The sequence below is a fragment of the Sinocyclocheilus anshuiensis genome, unplaced genomic scaffold (assembly GCF_001515605.1).
Source record: "Sinocyclocheilus anshuiensis isolate Anshui unplaced genomic scaffold, SAMN03320099.WGS_v1.1 scaffold888, whole genome shotgun sequence".
Classification (NCBI taxonomy): domain Eukaryota; kingdom Metazoa; phylum Chordata; class Actinopteri; order Cypriniformes; family Cyprinidae; genus Sinocyclocheilus; species Sinocyclocheilus anshuiensis.
In genome coordinates, this window is record NW_015549648.1 from 692,333 (window position 1) to 710,771 (window position 18,439).

At 37.9% G+C, this 18,439-nt stretch overlaps 3 protein-coding genes across 7 annotated transcripts in view; 1 reads left to right on the forward strand and 2 right to left on the reverse strand.

Moving 5' to 3' along the window:
• LOC107660177 (heterogeneous nuclear ribonucleoprotein H-like) overlaps nucleotides 1-7,153 on the reverse strand; it is a 12,288-nt gene extending 5,135 nt beyond the window's left edge. For 3 of the 4 annotated variants that reach the window (XM_016449422.1, XM_016449425.1, XM_016449424.1), the window contains exons 1-6: nucleotides 6,970-7,153; nucleotides 6,452-6,549; nucleotides 6,211-6,366; nucleotides 5,332-5,475; nucleotides 4,588-4,726; nucleotides 1,369-1,547 (exon numbers count right to left, since the gene is read on the reverse strand). In XM_016449422.1, the coding sequence (XP_016304908.1) occupies nucleotides 1,369-1,547; nucleotides 4,588-4,726; nucleotides 5,332-5,475; nucleotides 6,211-6,366; nucleotides 6,452-6,536 (703 nt within the window). In that variant the 5' untranslated portion in view covers nucleotides 6,537-6,549; nucleotides 6,970-7,153. The remainder of the gene's footprint in view (nucleotides 1-1,368; nucleotides 1,548-4,587; nucleotides 4,727-5,331; nucleotides 5,476-6,210; nucleotides 6,367-6,451; nucleotides 6,550-6,969) is intronic. The other variant, XM_016449426.1, reaches the window with a different exon arrangement.
• Nucleotides 7,154-8,295: 1,142 nt separating this feature from the next.
• Nucleotides 8,296-12,949, forward strand: LOC107660179 (eukaryotic translation initiation factor 4E-binding protein 3-like). The gene is made up of 3 exons (XM_016449427.1): nucleotides 8,296-8,671; nucleotides 11,470-11,643; nucleotides 12,391-12,949. The coding sequence occupies exons 1-3, from the start codon at nucleotides 8,539-8,541 to the stop codon at nucleotides 12,420-12,422; spliced, it is 339 nt and encodes a 112-aa protein (XP_016304913.1). The 5' UTR covers nucleotides 8,296-8,538; the 3' UTR covers nucleotides 12,423-12,949.
• A 1,236-nt stretch (nucleotides 12,950-14,185) lies between these two features.
• LOC107660180 (heterogeneous nuclear ribonucleoprotein A/B-like) lies at nucleotides 14,186-18,252 on the reverse strand. Of its 2 annotated transcripts, XM_016449428.1 has the most exons (9): nucleotides 18,165-18,252; nucleotides 17,690-17,935; nucleotides 17,194-17,362; nucleotides 16,955-17,113; nucleotides 16,542-16,697; nucleotides 16,278-16,365; nucleotides 15,353-15,517; nucleotides 15,165-15,250; nucleotides 14,186-14,907 (listed from the first exon to the last, which is right to left on the reverse strand). In XM_016449428.1, the coding sequence occupies exons 2-8, from the start codon at nucleotides 17,905-17,907 to the stop codon at nucleotides 15,180-15,182; spliced, it is 1,026 nt and encodes a 341-aa protein (XP_016304914.1). In that variant the 5' UTR covers nucleotides 17,908-17,935; nucleotides 18,165-18,252; the 3' UTR covers nucleotides 14,186-14,907; nucleotides 15,165-15,179. The 2 variants fall into 2 exon arrangements, with proteins under 2 accessions (XP_016304914.1, XP_016304915.1); XM_016449429.1 differs by lacking the exon at nucleotides 15,165-15,250.
• Nucleotides 18,253-18,439: the final 187 nt, after the last annotated feature.

Genomic DNA, 18,439 nt, shown 5'->3' on the forward strand with positions numbered 1-18,439 from the left:
CGAGACAAAAACATGAAAACCCATTATAAACGAGGCATTTGTTGCATCCAGTGGAGACATAATTACGGATTATAATTACTTTTCCTGTCTTTTTACACGTTGCATCGCGCCGCGTAAACATAAATCCATGTCTGCATTTGTGATAGGAGAAGTGACAAACAACAAGCACTCCTCTACACTGCTCAAAACTCGCGTTTGAATCATCAGTAGCAAATCCTTTAAATATAAAAAACGTACTTACAGTCTGTGAGTCAGAACAGCTGGCATTGTAGTCTACAAATATGAAAACATACTTACAGGCTGTATCAGGCTGAATTGCCCCACTTTATAGAAATAGCCTTTGTGCACAGCCGCATTGTAGGCTACTCTCCCAGGAAACAGTCCTCCATAAAATGTGCTGCACAAACTCGAATATTTGGTTTGAACTGTTCTGGAACAGTGTTGTAAATACAACTTAACTAGTTGTGTTTCTCTAGTTGTGTCCTCTTTTGGAAGGCCAAACAAAGTAGTTTAGCTTTCATAACGAAACACACAGCATCACACACGGCGGGCTTGTGTGAGCGGTGGCCGGCGGATTCGACGAAGGAGCGTCCGGCAGGCTTGCGGCAACCACATGTGACGACCCATATTTTTTTTAACCTTAAACTGCATAAACATATTTCATTACACTAAATTTTACGATTTTTACAGGGGAACCCCCTCGAAACGTGATTGGACTAGTTTTATTGCGAAAACCTGGCAACCCTGTTCATAGGCGCCACCTGCTGTCAGAGAGAGCTCTCATTCAGACCTGCTGTTTTTGTTTTGTGCAGATGTTATATGTAACAAATAAATAAATAACACCTAAAGTCAGACCATTCTGTTTTTGTTTTAAATCCTGAAATTAATCTAAATCAAATCAAAAACAACTGCCCGTGCAGATCGTGATTAAAATGCAGTGGTTGCCTCTAATTTCAAATGGCTAGATATTTTTGTTTAAAGCCAGTTTGTTTGTTATAAAGCAAATAGCCAATAAATAAATTTGCTTAAATATCAGTATCAGAATCCAATTTGCTAGTAAAAAAAAAAAAAAGAAAGAAAAGAAAATCTGAATTCTGAATCAGCTATGATCAGCGCATCACTAATTAAAATACTAAGTAAAAGGCCTCAAATTTGAAGTACAATCTGGGATGTCTTTTTCTATCAATTCTTCAATAGGTAGATCTTGTCTTTCATAAAGGCCGAGGTCAGGGATCTTGGGCCTAAAAAGGTTGGTGACCACTGCACTAAATACACAAAATAATGTTCTTTTTAGCAACATCATATGACCCCTTTAAGCTCCTTCAACAGTATTTGTAGCAATGTTGATAACAACCAAAAATACTTCACCTCCACCATAGCCTCCACGTCTCATTCTCTCAAAGGAGACTCCTCTGCCCATACTGTTGTAGCCGCGGCCGCCTCCAGGCCTGTCATAGGGGCCCGGTCTCTGCATGCTCATGACCTTACGCTGGGGTTCATAATGTGTGCGCACTTCCGCCCGGCTGCTCTTGAAGATCTCTATATACCTAAGGACATAAATGCAGAGTAATGGCACCAGGGTCTACCGGCAAGAGACAAGAGCATTCCTGCGTGCAGTATAAATAAGGGCTGTCTGAAAACGGGTCTAATGAACAAACACCCTTAGTTAGAATGAGTCTGGGATGCCACTAATTAACAGTCAGCCTCTCTGTTCAGTGACTTTACATAACAGTTTCCGAAAAAAGGAGACACAGAGAGAGACAGAAAATAAAGAACCCTTAAATATTTAGTTTCATTCAACCCTTCATTACAAAGAACTTTTCTTATGGTCACCCGAAGGCAGCTGGCAATGTGTTACTGTGGTCTGGGTCTTATTGGACTTACACGCTGCTTTCGTTCTCTGGTAGCAAAACACTTCAGACTGTTAGGGTTAACTTTGTATTACCTGTTTAACTGGGTCCTCGTGATCTGAAGTCTTCAAATGGTAGAACTGAGAGATTCCTATTGCATAAAACTTAGTGCTGAGTGGCCATGTGACTAACCTATCTGTCAAGCAGGAAAGGGTTGACGTCAAACATCTCAAATAAAAAGAAATGTTCCTTGAGCAGCAAATCACCATATTAGAATGATTTCTGAAGAATTGTGACACTGAAGAGTGAAGTGGTGATGCTGAAAATTCAGCTTTGGCATCACAAGAATAAATTACATTGTAAAACTTTCAAATAGAAAACAGTTATTTTAAAGGGTTAGTTCACCCAAAAATGTTTTCATTAATTACTCACCCTCATGACATTCCAAGAATGACCTTCATTAATCTTCAGAACAAATTAAGATATTTTTGATGGAATCTGAGAGCTTTCTAATAGTGGTCGACCGATATATCGGCCGATATTTGGCATTTTTCAGATATAGGCATTGGCCGATAAGTTTTTCTGTTTGGCCGATGCATTCGAGGCGGGACTTTTATTTTGACGGCGCTGAGAGCGGCAGCGCCTGCGCACACAGTGCTCACATTCTCCCTCTTGTTCGCCGTCGTCGTTAACGGTTCTGTCTAATACGGATAGAAGTCTGTCTAATAATCCGATAGAACTGTTAAACAAAGGAATTAAAATGTATACAAAAAGTATTATAACGATTGCTTTTATTAGTAATAGAAAGGCAAGCATTATAATACTTTCTCATTTGCCGTCAGCATTCAGCAAATATGCATTTACATAATTTAAACAAATCTTTGAATGGCTAATGAAAATTTCATTTCACAAACCTTGCAAACTTAGTCGAATCCAGTTGTAAGATCTTGTGAAGTGTGCATGTGACCTGCATACTTGCGTGTTCTCTGCGTGACTTTCGGTCCGTGCAATCTGAATGCTTTAAGCATTAAATTTGTGATTTCAAATTATGCTGCGCTTTATGCATTTGCCCACCGTCATATTCATGTCATTTTCACTGTGTGCTGTATGTAAAATGAGTGTTACCTTGGCTTTATTTGAAAAAATATGATTCCCAATGCACACAAATTTCTCAGAATAAGGAGTGCTCTGTTGGTTACAGTTTACTTCCTTTTTAATTATATTTTTATTAAATATTTATGGAAAATAAATACTTTGTCATCTAAAGTATAAGTATGTTTATTTTACAAATGTATTTTTTTATCCATTTTCAAAAGATTTCAAATTTCTTAAATATTCATGAAAATAAATACATTTATATCGGCCACCCTGCTTTCCAAGATATCGGCATCGGCTGTCAAAAAAACAATATCGGTCGACTAGGAGTCGTGGTAGTAGAGGCGGCACAACTATAATGACATGTGAATAATCCCGCCCACTCTAAAGCGATACTAAACTGCAGTGGAAACGCAAACCGAGCCGAACCGAGCCGTACCGAGCCGAGTCGTACCACGCAGTGGAAAAGCGCCTTATCGGTCGACCACTACTTTCTAACCCTGCATAGACAACAACGCAACTACCACGTTCAAGGCCAAGAAAGGCAGTAAGTACATCATTAAAAAATCCATGTGACATCAGTGCTACGACACTACTTTTTGTGCACAAAGAAAACAAAAATAACAACTTTGTTCAACAATTGATTCTCTTCCGTGTCAGTTTTCAATGCGTGTTTACGACAGTACCACAACAATTTAATGCTAATAGAGAAGCCGGTGTTCTGGCATAAAACATCCATCTCTCTTAGTTCATCGTCATTTCAAGTCATCCTCTCTGTTGAAATCTTTAGACATGTTTATGACGACTGTTTTCTCTCTGCTTGTAAACAAGGTGTAGTGCATCTGGTTTCTACCTCAGAACGGCGGCTCCTGCATAGGCATAAAAATATCTTAATTTGAGTTCCAAAGATGAACAAAGGTCTTACGGGTTTGAAACGACATGAGGGTGAATAATTAATGACAGAATTTTCATTTTTGGGTGAACTATCCCTTTAAATTGTAATAATTTCACAATATTACTCATGTCAAACATAAAAAGTCCAAATACTGTCGTATTAAGGTGCAATTACAGATGAAATCCAGTCATTTAATAGGAATCCACATGATCGTGAATTTCATGTGAGGACAAAAGATTTCCCCTTGCAGATTTTGCAAGAGGTTTATGCTTTTTACGAATTCACTACAACCATCAGAAAACTGCTTGGTTTGAAAGTGTCTTCTATGTGAACTGTGCTTCATACATCGCTACACTATAGACAATTTACGATGAACGCTTTTTGCCCAAATAATTTTGCAGAAATTCTACTGCAACTTTAATACATCTGGCTGATATAACTGCCCATTACAACCCAAGATGCTTTGAATGCTCATGTAAATGACAGTTAAGAGTAAAAAAATCACTAAACTGTCTCAAAAGTGCCCACATTCAGTTATCTCTCTAAATCTACACAGTGCAACTCAATGGTTCACTCAGCACTAATAATACATAATCTTTAAGGCTTCTGGACCTCATCTTCCTTGTTTTTTTTGTCTGCCGTCAAATCATCTGTGGTCATATCTTGCCATTTCTACAGTGGATGATTTATTGAGGTGAACACCATAAGAAAAGCAACGTATCCAGGCAACCAACCAGCCATCCCCACCTGTGCCCTATTCTTTCCTTGTGTTTCTTTAGAGCCTTTTTGGCTATATCCTGTGAAGCAAACTGCACGAAGGCCTCCCCCGTACTCCTCCCCTGGAAGTCCACCGGCAATGTTATCCCATTTGGCACGATTTCCAACCCTTCAACCCAAGGACAGATAACCCCAGTGGGGGACAAATTAAGTCACAAGCCCATTAACAAGACTTTATATTACTCTATGGGTTTCTCTTTATGTCAAATGAGAAATGGTACTACATAAACATTCCAAATGGGGCCACAATACATTTGAACCTTTTCTGGCACAATTTATGGATAATTTTGTGCAAGAAAAAGAAGGGTCACTTAAATCAAATGCCTCTTGAGCTTCTGTCTCAACCCATCTCTTGTTTATTTGGTAAGCCCCAAAAATTACCTAGATTGTTGTGCACCTGTTTTAGGTATATAAAAATACAAAAAGGGCTGAGGCAGTTTAATTTAGAAGGGAAAAAAAAAGAAAAATGCACAAATTCTAATAATTACATAAACGGACAACGCTGGATAAAAAAGTGACCCATCTTGGTCCTTCTGGATGGTTCAATACAAATTTCAACTATTCCTAATTTTAAAGGTTATATGACTGCAAATGAGCTCTTTAATTGAAAAGTGCAAATGATGGTCCGATGAACTAAAATAAACCTATGATAAATGGTGACATACTGTTTAATTTTGAGTAAAAAGGGCAATTCGAAATTCCTATCGGACATACCTGCAAAAAACTGGACAATTTCCTCCTTGCTGCATCCAAAAGGCAGACCACGAAGCCTAACCAGGCCGTCCCCTCCTGTGTCCGGGCAGTTCGGTCCGGGGTGCTTCAGAACCCAGTCCATCTCAACACTATTGGATTTGAATACTGAAAGCACATGTGAATCGATCAGTATTTTATCTTGATTTGGTGTAGTTCACCAAAAACAAATTATTTGCTGAAACCCTCAGGTCATCCAAGATGTAGATGAGTTTGTTTCTTCATCAGCATTCAGATTCTTCATCAGATTTGGAGAAATTTAGCATTACATCACTTGTTCCCCAATGGATCCTTAGCAGTGAATGGGTGCCGTCATAATGACCAAACAGCTGATAAAAAACATCACAAGTACTCCACATGACTCCAGTCCATCAATTACCATCTTGTGAAGTGAAAAGCTGTGTGTTTGTATGAAACAAACCCATCATCAAGACATTTTTAATTCAAACCATTGCCTCTGCCTTGTCTGAATCAGGAGAGAAATATGCACAGATCAAGCATGGTTTAGAAGTGAAAACAGTCTGAAAGTTCTAAACAAATATGTTGATGTTGACTTTGGAAACACACGGTTTTGCACTTCACAATACATTAATTGTGGACTGGATTCATGTGTATTATTTGTAGATTATTGTGATGTTTTCATCAGCTATTTGGACTCTCATTCTGATGGCACCCATCCATTGGTGAGCAAGTGACGCAATGCTAAATTTCACCAAATCTGTTCTGATGAAGAAAAACTCAACTACAAAGATAGCCTGTGTGTGCATACATTTTCAGCAAATTTTCATTTTTGGGTCAATTATTCCTTTAGGGATCCTAACTAAGGCAAAAGCAGCTGTCTACCTTCTACATAACGGTGGCCCATTGTTTCACGATCTTTCTTCACTGCAATTTTAAGATCTTCTTCTGATTCGAACTCTACAAATGCTTCTCCACTTGGTCGCCCTTCCCGTGTGTATGTGAAGTGTATGCTTGTCCCATTGTTTGCAATTTTGCACTCTAAAATGAAATTTAGCTAGTATTAGTCAGGCAGGGAATAAAACCTAAGTGGAAAAGATTTAAGCAGAGGATTTTTTTTTTTTACCTGAGAAAAACCTCTGAACTTCATCAACAGAACAGGACCACGGCAAACCTCTGACTCTCACCACAAAACCCTCTCCATCCGCCATGCTGGAAACAACGCTGTTTAAACACAATATATAAGATAGTGACTCTATAATACGCTATAGTATAACACAAAATCTAATATATCTTTTAAAGTGATCTGAATTTCAGACACTTCTCTGCATTTCAAATGAAGCATGACCGCATGGTAAACTACTCCAGACATACATACAACATATAAAGCAAAATGCTAAGCCAAAATAAATAAACAAATAAACAGGGGCCAAATATTAATTAAAAGCTAATCCAATCAATCATGCACCTAAACATTTCCTATTCATTCTCTATTCAGTCAAAACGAAAAAACAAGAAAATCCCTTTAAGCATAAAACAAGGCTCCATGTGAAAAGCAAATAGTTATTTTCATAATAAATGAGGGAAACTAGCATAACTGAGGAAACGAAACTGTTAGCTTAGCGAGCTAGCTGAACCACATACCTTCTGGTAAACCCTGCAAAGACGCTTCTTCTACTCAACCGAAGCAAAGTGACGTGATTTACCTACCCCTTAATAAAGTATTTTACCATATAACTTCTTATATATGTCGACAATAAGTAAATTAATAATAAAACGCGAGAAGCTGAACTGTGCTCACGTATGAACGAGCGCTAAACGGCGCTCTTCTCCTCTTCACTGATCTGAGGGGGATTGAGAAGCTAAAGAGGCGTTTGTCGACACCTTCTGTTTAGGATGTGAAATTACAGCGCTCTAAATCTATATGACATATACCTAAATTTAGTGTGCCATATTATTTCAGTACATGAAGTACATTCGCTATCTGTATCACGATCAGGAACTTGTGTTACTATTTACATACGAATAATCCAAAATGAATTAAACATATCACACCTTTGAACAGATTATATCATAGACCGTAAAAAGGGTTTATATTCGCATTTGCCAGGCCTATCACTCAACCAGTCTGAATAAAAGATTTTTTTTTCTTTTTTCTTCTGAGAAATATACAATATATAATATAAAGGCTGCATTCACAACCCTATTATTAATGTAAATTGTTTTTCAACTGAGTTTAAAGCTGTGTTTAGAGTTTAGACATGTTCCAAATATCATTAACACACAACAACAACAACAACAACAATAATAATAATAATAATAATAATAAACAGCTCATATAAAATTACTTGACCCCCTGGGGTTGGCAAACATAATTTTTATAAATGTTAACCTTTTGCTAACCATTTGTTGAAAAGTTTTTTTTTTTAATGTTGTAGGCTATCCTATAATTATGGAAGCACGTTTTTGACAAACAAACAAACAAAAAAACAAACAAATATAATAAATAAATAAATAAATAATGCTTTGGTAAGTCAATTATGACGCAAAAAGTCGAAATTATGACTTTTTAATCATTTTAATAATTTAAGCATCTTTTAATCGCAACTTTTTATTTATACTTATGACTTAGTAGCTTTTTCATATATTTCACCCGGAATCTCATTATTTCTATTTTTATCTTATACCTTTTTATCTAATAGATTTTTCAATCATAATTATTATTATAACTAACGAACTATTTGTTTATTTATTTATTTGTAGAAACTTGGTTTCCATAAATACATACATTTGTCTAAGTGCCGTGTTCAAATTCCCAAAAAATTCAAATCCTTGGCGAAGTTTTGTAAAAACAAATCTATTTCCCTGACAGATCTGGCAACCCTGCATGTTACACGCCTGTTTTTGTTGTTGCTCAAGTGTCGTGTATCACATGATGCGAGTCACGTAGTCTGAGCTGTTGTTAAATACGGCGGGCGCACCCCCAGCCCTCAGCTCCACCACCGCGGAGTGGACGGACAGCCTCTCTCAACGAGTACCACGAGACCAGCGCAGTCTGCAACACGCTAAAAACATCTTTGCCGTTTTTTATGTTGTTGAAACTTTGTTGAGCTAAGTTTCATCCTAAACAAACACTTCATATAGACGATTGTTTAGAGCCCTTACATATCATCGTGTTCAGTGGCACAGAGTTTTGAGCGCATTTCAGCCACGATGTCCGCCAGCACGCAGCAGAGCAAGAGCTGCCCCATTCCCACGCGTGTCCTGCACCTCAAAGACTGGTCCCAGCTCCCAGACTGCTACAGTCAGACCCCTGGAGGAACACTCTTCTCCACCACACCAGGGGGTAAGACTGTGCCATGGACTCTGCTTTATGCCTGTACAGTTAGTGTAGGTCGGTGAACATGTATTTAGAGGAATATAAAAGATTCTTTTCTGGGGGAAAACAGCCTGAGATCTTGGCTGCTCTCCCAGCATGGTGTGTTTGTTGGTTATAGGTGAGTTTTGTGCACTTGTCAATTGATCAGTTTGTGAGACCAACTTAAACCAGCTAAGACCATGTTGTCCAGCCAAAGACCAACAAACCATCTTGGTCTAGTTTAGGCTGGGTTTTCATTCAGCAGTGTGTGTAAAATTTTTGGAGAGACATGTTGCCTTCCCCTACTTTACACATTCAAAAATATAGATAGATAGATAGTGGATTGTGTACATCAAATTATGCAACAGAGCAAGCAGATGTTAAGATGATCACAAATTAAATTAAAAACCATTTTTTCCCTTAAGCATTATTTTTGTCTTGTAAATCTTTTATATTTTTGCATGAAGATGATTGTCAAAGATGATTGTGATTTTTAACCACTGAATCTCATCTCTAACTGGTTGAACTAATGGTGTTACAACTCACCACTCACCATGTGTTGAACTGCACAATCTCAAATATTTTAAGCAATATGAAAGTCTGATGCAATACTTTTTAACCTTGCTATATTGGTTGACTTGCAGTAAGACACTATATTATTTATTTATTTGTTTGTTTATATATTTATTAATAAATTAAGCCAGGGGATGGGCATGCATTTTAACAAAGTACATTAAAACTAAAACCTCTGTTTATTTTATTAGATTGTAATGATCTGAGATATAGTGTGCCCACAAAACGTCTCACTGGTACCCATTCCTGTTGCTACAGAAACGTTTGTTTTGAACAAGTTAATCATTTATGGCAGACCATCTGCAGCAAGATAGCCCAACTGCCATGCTTGTTATGTAACAACGTCTGGTTATCTGATTTGCGACTTGCATGTCCCATATGATACTAGGCACTGAGTTAATCTAATCTTGTGAAAAACATGCTTGACCCCTTTTCTTAACGGGCAGGACCCTCCACCCCACATGTTTCTCAGTCTCCTTTGTCCCTCACTAGTATATCTTTCGCATGTGGCTGTAACTGTAGCACATGCAGAGGAGGAGGCAATTCTTAGAAACACCCCTCCTCCTTCACAGCTGTTGTGGATTTCAGGAATAACAGAACTCTATGTGCTCGGGAAAATGGGTTCATTGGGGCCACTGTATCATGGATGGTTCCCTCAGGGTGGAAGCAAAATATCAGATCAGAGGCATGTGCATTCGTGTGTAATAAAATGCTTAATGGTCCATTTAAGATTTTTTGCATTGTGTTAATACATAATATACATAACAAATAATTCATACATAATATCCCCTGGTTTCACAAACAAGGCTAAAGTCCAGACTAAAATGTCTGTCTGGGCTGTTTCAACTGAAAGAAACTTGCACTTAGTGATCTTAAAATATATCATTTCCATTGTTTTGTCTCAAGATGCACACGAGTAATGTTTTTTTCTAAGGCACGTTTATAAAAACTACTTAAATGTCCTAATCGAACTATGGCCTAATCCTGGCTTAGTCTAAGCCCTGTTTGTGAAATCAGGCCTATATATATATATATATATATATATATAACAAATGATAATAAAAGTTGTAATAAATAAATAAATAAAAATTTGTAAAAGTTGTGCTTAATTGTCATGAACATAATGTCACAATTACTCCCAAAATTTAAAATAATTAAAAACAATAATAATAATAATCTAATAATAGGTTTCTCTTCTTTATAACAAAATATAATTTAACTTTTCTTTTTTTGCTGATTTTGGGGTGAAATAATGCATACATCACTGGGTAGTATTTGTTGTACTGTTTCTTTAAATAACAAATAAATTAACATGTCACAGTTTGCAAAAATTGCACACTTGCGATTTATATTTAATTGTCCTGCGATTTAAAAACGTCCACTATCTTGAATTCTAAGAAGCTGAAGAGCAATCGGGGAACAAAACATGCTTCAGCAGAACAAAGTCCTGCTGAAACCGTTGGGTTGGTCTCTCTGCATTCCTCTAACCAGAGCAGCTGAGCTCACAGTTGAGACCACTGTTCGTCCAACCCGTCACCAGCTCCGTCCACACCCTGCCCTTCCCCCTTGTCTCTCAGCCCTCTTTTGTCCAGAACACACTGAACTAAATAGCAAAAGATTGCATAACATGTTTTTCAGCCACTGGTAGGACTGTTGGGTACAGTATAGCCTCAGCTACAACAGAGATGGCACTACGTTTAACACATGATAGCAGTCGGAACAAACCTAACCGGGGCTAGTTAAGCTCCACAAGTTTGTTCACAACATGTTCATCTGCTACATTGTGGTGCCCTCATGTCTCGGCTCTGCTTGCTCGCGTGCAGATGTGCTCAAATTTCCTAGAACTAAAATGGGAGGTGCCGAGTCCTGCAATTCAGTTCAGCCCGTTTTTCATTGTGGGAGCTTGAGTGCTTCTTTTCACATGCAAAATGTCAAACGTTTCAGTCTTTGTTTACAATCTGATAGCGTGGACGTGTTGAGTGGCACATCAAGTTCCTTGCTACCTTTCTTTTGTTTTGTTAAATAGATTAGAATTGCTGTTCAAGAAATCCTCTTCAGTCACATTTTATTGTCTGTTTTTGAGTGCTGGATTTGGCTGGAATCCTAAGTTGTTGTTTTTTTTCTTACACGTTGTACCCTGCAGCCTAGAAAGTAAATATGTTTTTCTAGCTGTCTGATTGGTCACTGTAATATACGTTCTATCCCTCCTCCAGGAACTCGGATCATTTATGACAGAAAGTTCCTCCTAGACTGCAGGAACTGTCCCATTGCCCGGACCCCACCCTGTTGTTTGCCCCAGATTCCTGGGGTGACCATTCCTTCACACCATCCAATGTCCAAACTGCAGGAACTCAAAGAGGAGTTGGAGGAGGAGAAGGATCTGGCAGGTAAAATTGCTGTCTGTTCCAGAAAAAAAAAAAAAGGAAAACCTGTTCTGCAATAAAATTTCCAGGAAACTTTAAGCCCTCAGGTTTCTCCTGAAACAAATTATTTTTGTATATCCTGTCTGGTCTTTTTTGTCTTGCAATTCTGAGTTTTGTTATTTTGCAATTGATTTTTTATTTTTTTTTGTTAGAGACACTCAGAACTGTGACATAAACTTGAAATTGTGAGGAAAAACTGAATTATGAGAAGTTGCAATTACATTTTTTTTTTATTAAAAAAATGAATAGCGGGATGTAATCTAGGAATTCAGAGAAATAAGGCCAGAATTGCAAGATATAAACTCACAATGCAAGGAAAAGTTACAGAATTGTGATATATAAACTCGGAATTAAAATAGAGATATAAAGTCAGAATTCCAAGACAAACTCAAAATTGCTAGGTAAAAAGTTTGAGCTGCAAGAAAAAAGTTGCAATTAAATTTTTTTAAAAGATAAACAGAATTGTGAGATGCAATTCTGAGTTAATTTCTCTGAATTCTGAGTTTACAAGATATAAACTAGCTATTGCAAGGAAAAAGTTATAATTGTGAAATAAAAGTCCAAACAATTGCAAGATTGAAACTCCAAATTCAGACAAAGTCAGAATTGCAAGCAAATTGTGAGAGAGAGTCACAATTGCTTTTTGTTGTGGGAACGTGCTTCCAAAGAATATCTCAAAGAAACACTCTAATCAACCTTTTTTTCTTTTAGCTGATGACAACCAGTTTGAAATGGACATTTGAGTCTTTCATCTACCTCCTGTGGAGAATTCTTTATTATATCTGTCGGGATGTTGCTGCTTACCCCACAATCAGCGGACATTACATATTCACCAGAGTGCAGGGCTTTTTAATGAGCTAAACACCCAAAGGGTGTCTTAGTCTTTTGTTTAAAAGTATTTGTTAGGTGTTTACCAGAAAAAACACAATTCTTTGACAAGTGGCAATGTTTTAAAGTTCTTTATTGTACATATGGTACTTTCTACTTTTTTTTTTTTAAGAAAAGTATGTTTATGTATATCCGGGCATGACCATGGCAAAATCTCTGATTTCTGAGCTTTATATCTCCACAAACATTGCTTATTGTTTAATGGTAAAGACCGACTATATGCCAAATGACTGTCTGTTGCATAAGTTTGGTGTTTCACCTGAAAAAGCACATCAGAACATAAATGTACACCATTGTGTGCCCTCAGGGTTTTCCTGGTGTTTCATTTGCCTGGATTTCCTCAGGTTTTATTATTTTGAATGAAATAAAATGAGAAAAAAAATTGTCGTTCCATCTGTTAAGTTTATTTGGAAAATCATACTGGGATACTGATATTCATCTTGCATTTCAAAATTTGCATAACACGGCTACAAAAACCATGGGAACTTCCCTCTACTGCTGAAGGCATGTGACTTGCATAAACTAAATTTACAGAAGGAATTGTCTGAGCTTAAATTAGACATTATGGTTGTCAAGGAACACAACAGCAAAACTGGCCATATGAAAAACTGTCATAAAGTAAATATGACTGTCTTGGAGCAAAACACTAGAAGATACATGTGAACCTCGTGGACAAAAGATGGATAACATTTGGGTTTTATGTCTCAAGTCTTTTATGCTCATCAAGGCTGCATTTTTTGATAAAGTGAAAACAGTACAATTATAAAAGATTTAAAACGGTTTTCTATTTTAATCATTTTAAGATTATTTACAATTATTTAAAAGCTGAATTTTCAGCATCATTACTCCAGTCTTCAGTATCACATGATCCTTAAAAAAAATCGTTCTAATATACTGATCTAATGCTCAAGAAACATTTCAGAACATTTTTTAAAACAGCTGTGCTACTTTTGTGGAAAATACAATACAGCATTACAACACACAAAAAAAAACACTAAACAGTAGTGTGTGCCCTATATACAGTACAGTATCTATAGGTTAAGCTGGTTAGCATGGCCTCTGCTGGTAGATGCTGTAACTACACACTGTCACGCCACTTGGATATCCTTCTTTCTAAATGTTTAACTTAAAACTCACTCCAAACCCTCTGCATATATCACAAGGGAAAAACATTTAGAAATATGACAACTGTAAAAAGTTTGCCGTTGCTTTAAATAGAATTTTAAGTTCTAACAAAAGCAGAAGTGAAAGATGCATGTGCTGTAGTAACTTTTCTCTTTATATAATAGGTTAAGTTTGGAACCAGACGCTTTATCCATGCATGTCCATCTAATCGGTGTTCCAAAACAAACTATTACTGTCAGCTTTAGATACAAACTGGCCTAGTTTAACCAGTGACCTATTCTTTTATACTTCCAGCTGCCTCCATAAAACAATACTGACTGTACACGCTTAACCTCACAACAACCAGGTTTTCACTGTCACTTTGTACAGTAATAATGTTAAATATTTTCAGCACTTCTTTTAGATAGTCATTCTAAATTCTTTAAATGCAAACTAGGGTTTGTTGGTTCAGAAAGACAATTATGCAAATTGAACGCAAAAGACTTAGACAATAAACATCTTAAAAATCAAGTTTATTTCTTGAAATTTGTCCAAGACACTGGAGGAATGTGTATCCAGTGTTTCGAGAAAGAATCTTGTTACAGTTACCTGTGTATGTTTTGAGGTATAGTTGAATCACTATTAAAGCCACTCTTAAATATCTAACAAGACGGGAGGAAATCTCCCTAAAAGCAGTAGAGAGGGGAAAAAAAATAAAAAGTAAAGTCACCAAGACTTGCCACTAACAGATTTCAATGGACAAGCTTACAATCGGAAGGAAATCCCTTTTTTAATCTCACCTTGAAGCCATGCAACTTTGCAACACACAGCACAGGTGACACGGGGGAAAAAAATAATCTAGGAACACTAACAAAAAAAAAAAAAAAAATAACAAACGGTTTATTTTGAAAGCATTTTGAGAGCTCTGAGCCTAGATATGGTAGACACAGCCATGATGTAAAATACAACCATTCAATAACATTAGATTCAAAAAGGTACCAAAAAGTACAGTAAAAAAATAACACTTCCATCTCTGGAAATGTAAAAAGGACACAACGAAAAGAAAAAAAAAAATTATAAAACAAATGTGAGAAGTGACATTTGCGCCCCCCCCCAATTCCTTATGTTTTCTGTACAAAATGAAGCAGAAGTCCAGATTCCGCCAACTTCCAAAAGTAAAAGACCCCAATGTTCACTGTGACCAGACTGCTGGTTCCTGCTCGGTAGCTTTACGACCTTTAAAAGAGAAAACACAGAGATTTAGCCGCATGAATCCATGTAAACTGTTAACATGTGAAAATAAATGAGGTGAAGAGATGGGGGCCTATCATGATCTACTGCTACAACCCTACTGGACCACAAAAACCCACCCCCAATTGGATCACTCTATCTGCCTTATAGTTCGGCTGGGTAAATGGAGATGAATTGGTAATGGAGCAACACAGCCAAATTAACCTTACCATGAGTGGTGGGAAAAAAATTTAAATTCATACCTGCACTACACATGATCAGTATGGCTTGTAGCTACTCTGGTGAGCCCCACGTCTTGGAGTTTTTCCATAGCTTGTATTGCCCTGGTCTAGGGGGGTAAGAGAAAAGCAGAGAAAGGAACTTGAGTCCCTTGCATTCACAAGAACCTGACGGGGGTGGGGAGGAAACCCCAAGGACAATCAGTGCTTACTGTAATCATATCCGCCGCCGTAGCCATAGTATCCACCCGAGTAATCATAGTTGCCGTAGCCTCCATATCCACCATAACCTTGCTGGCCGCCATAGCCATAACCTTGGTTACCGTAACCTTGATTCCAGTAGTTATTGTAGCCCTGATTCCAGTTCTGACCCTGGCCTATAAAACAAATCCAAACCATTTTTAAACATCATGGCACAGTAATGTGCTGATATCTGTAAGCAACTAGTAAAACCATAAAGCGATTGGTCTCTACTCAAGCTTTGCGGGGCATTAGAACGGATTTAGATTAATCAGATCTGAGATCAGCCAAAGCTTTTAAGACAGATTACATCTGAAGACTTATACGCAAGAGGAATTACATTAAAATATCTGCATGAGAGCAATAATAAATTCTCACAAGACTTTGTATTACAAATTTCTAATTCTATGAAGTTATCAGAAATTCAGATTCATCAGTATGTTTAAACCAGCCTCAGTCATAAACACGATCTGCTACATAAACACGATCTGAGCTACTTATAGCGGAACTGAACTAGTTTCATAGCTGCAGTAACTTTACATTTACTGAACTGAATCAACACTGAACTGACTTGGCTAACTGAATATGGCCTTTTTAGAGCTGAATTTGTATTTGTCATATTTGAAGTTCCCAGCATTGATTTTTATCTTCCGGTTTATTACCATTCAGTGGTTTTGAAACAATTTGCATTGTATGAAGCTCTATATAAATAAGTGACTTGCCTCAGTTAACTCAACAGCATTCAATTCATACAGACACACAAGGGTGACTCAGTGGTTTTTCTAATGCATATCTCTGTACATTTATCTAGGTAAACTTTGCACAGACTAATGCAGCCTATAGTTTGAGTGGTGGGTGAGACAGTCCAACAGGAGAGAAGCATGCAGCGGTACTAACCTCCACGCCCCCTTCCTCTTCCTCCAAAACGACCTCCATACTGCTGCTGCTGGTACACTTCTTTTGGCTGTGCAATCTTAATCTCACACTGGGAAAAAGAGGAAAAAAATAAAATGAGTGATTGAAATCATAGTAGATCATCTGCATAAAACACTACCACTAAAATGAATAATCAAATAAGTAGCACAATGTCAAACAGCAAACAACAACCCTGAAGATGTGTCACAGTAAATTCAAGCTAAACTTCACACTGGTAACACTCACAAGGCCTTCTTTTCCATTTGTGTCCTTGGTTCCACTGACGTTGTGATATTTCTTTTCTACAACTTTCTTGACAGTCTCTTCTTCCTTGAAGGTAATGAAGACAAACCCTCTTCTCTTATTTGTCTTTGGATCCATTGGAAGTTCAATAGTCTCAATCTGCAGTGGCAAAAATCATCATGTTAACAAATGTGTACAAAAAAAATGTAATTGCCAAAACTAAAAAAAAAAAAAAAGGCAGAAGAAAAAAACTATGCACAGAAAATGTGCAAAGATCAAACTAGAAACTTTACATGGCCAACATACAGTAATTGCATTATAATTGCACAAACACAAGCCAACGCATTTTTTCCAAGATTTAAGCTTGCTTAAAACAATTGAAAGAAATTAAAAATCTATAAGAAACACTTCAGTACCTCGCCAAAAGCACCAAAATACTCGCGGATCCTCTCTTCTGTAGTTTCGGGGTTCAGCCCGCCGACAAAGATCTTCTTAACGGGCTCTTTCTTCATGGCCATTGCTTTCTTGGGGTCGATCTGTCGTCCATCCAGTCTGTGCTCTTTTTGTGCTAAAACCTGTGCAAAGAGAAACAACGATTTAGCTTACCATTGAAGAAATCACAAGACTTCAATTTTTTCTAAGCACCAAAGCTTACCTTGTCTACACTGGCGGACTCTTTAAAAAGAATAAACCCAAATCCCCTTGATCGCCCAGTGTTGGGGTCCATTTTGATGGTGCAGTCTGTCACCTCTCCAAATTTAGAGAAGTAATCTTTAAGATCCTTTTTACTAGTGTCCCAGCTGAGCCCTCCAACAAACATTTTCCTGAGGAAACGAAGCAGAAAATCTGAGTGAGACCAGGAGGGGGCGTGGAAGCACAGATTTCAGACATTTCCCCATTTCTTGCATTTAAAACCCCCACTTTATACTAATAAACAGAAATAACTGCAACACGCCACAGATATATTAATTAAGCGCACAAAAATACAAAAACGTTCGCTTAAGGAAACAATTAAGACGCTCAACGGAGCATTTTAAAACCCCTGTCCGTTGCGCCCATCCCCCTTCAAAAGACACATGGCGCCAACAAAGACGGGAAGGAACAAAGGATTTTACGTCCCAGCATTTAGCACAATTATGCCTTTAACATACCCCGCATCTTCCTCTCCTTTGCTGGCATCAATCTGCCCTCCGTCCGATGAGCCATTTTGTGGGTCTTCCTCATCCCCGGCCGTGTCGTCGCCACCGGCGTCTCCCTGCGCCGCGGCCTGCGCTTCTCCGGTGCCTTCCTCGTACTGCCCGGCTCCGTTCAGATCGTCCTCGTGACCGTTTTCTGAGGTTTCCATATATTGCTGCTCGGCGTCTGACATGGTGGTAGTTTAATGTGAAAACCTAAAACTGCAGCGAATGTGAAATGGTTACGAAAGGAAGCACCTTATGTAATGCATAAGAACCACCATTTTGAGCAGCGGCGCTTGCATTCTCATACGCAACAAGAACGTAAACACATCGTTTTCCTAAATCATAAATACACCGCGTTACTGAGCTATAATTTAATATAAGTGTTAACGCAACTAATACGTACACGGAGGCTAACAAATTCATAATTTACACGTAAATACTTTACCGTAAAAGCAGCAAGTGAAAAATCTCCGTGGAATGCTTTCCGCGGTGTGGGCCCTTCCTTATTGCGCCGACAAGCGGTTGGTTTTATATTACTGGATGGAAGATGAAGGAAGTTTAGTAAGAGCGCATTTGATTGGGTGACTTTGAACGCCTATCATGCTAATAGCCAATCAAACGTGTCGCTTACACGTCACAGAAATCCTCCCCCAAACGCGCTTCTTCTGAACCTTAGTGTCGAGTGGGGGAAGAACTCTTTGTTCTTGCTTGGTTTAAACG

Coding starts and splice junctions, on each gene's coding strand:
- LOC107660180 (XM_016449428.1), bottom strand. CDS start 17,907: ATGTCAGACGCCGAGCAGCAATATATGGAAACCTCAGAAAACGGTCAC. Junction 17,114..17,193: donor AGTCCGCCAGTGTAGACAAG/GTAAGCTTTGGT, acceptor CTCTTTGCACAG/GTTTTAGCACAAAAAGAGCA. Junction 15,251..15,352: donor CGGCGGCGGATATGATTACA/GTAAGCACTGAT, acceptor TTACCCCCCTAG/ACCAGGGCAATACAAGCTAT.
- LOC107660179 (XM_016449427.1), top strand. CDS start 8,539: ATGTCCGCCAGCACGCAGCAGAGCAAGAGCTGCCCCATTCCCACGCGT. Junction 8,672..11,469: donor CTTCTCCACCACACCAGGGG/GTAAGACTGTGC, acceptor TCCCTCCTCCAG/GAACTCGGATCATTTATGAC. Junction 11,644..12,390: donor GGAGGAGAAGGATCTGGCAG/GTAAAATTGCTG, acceptor TTTTTCTTTTAG/CTGATGACAACCAGTTTGAA.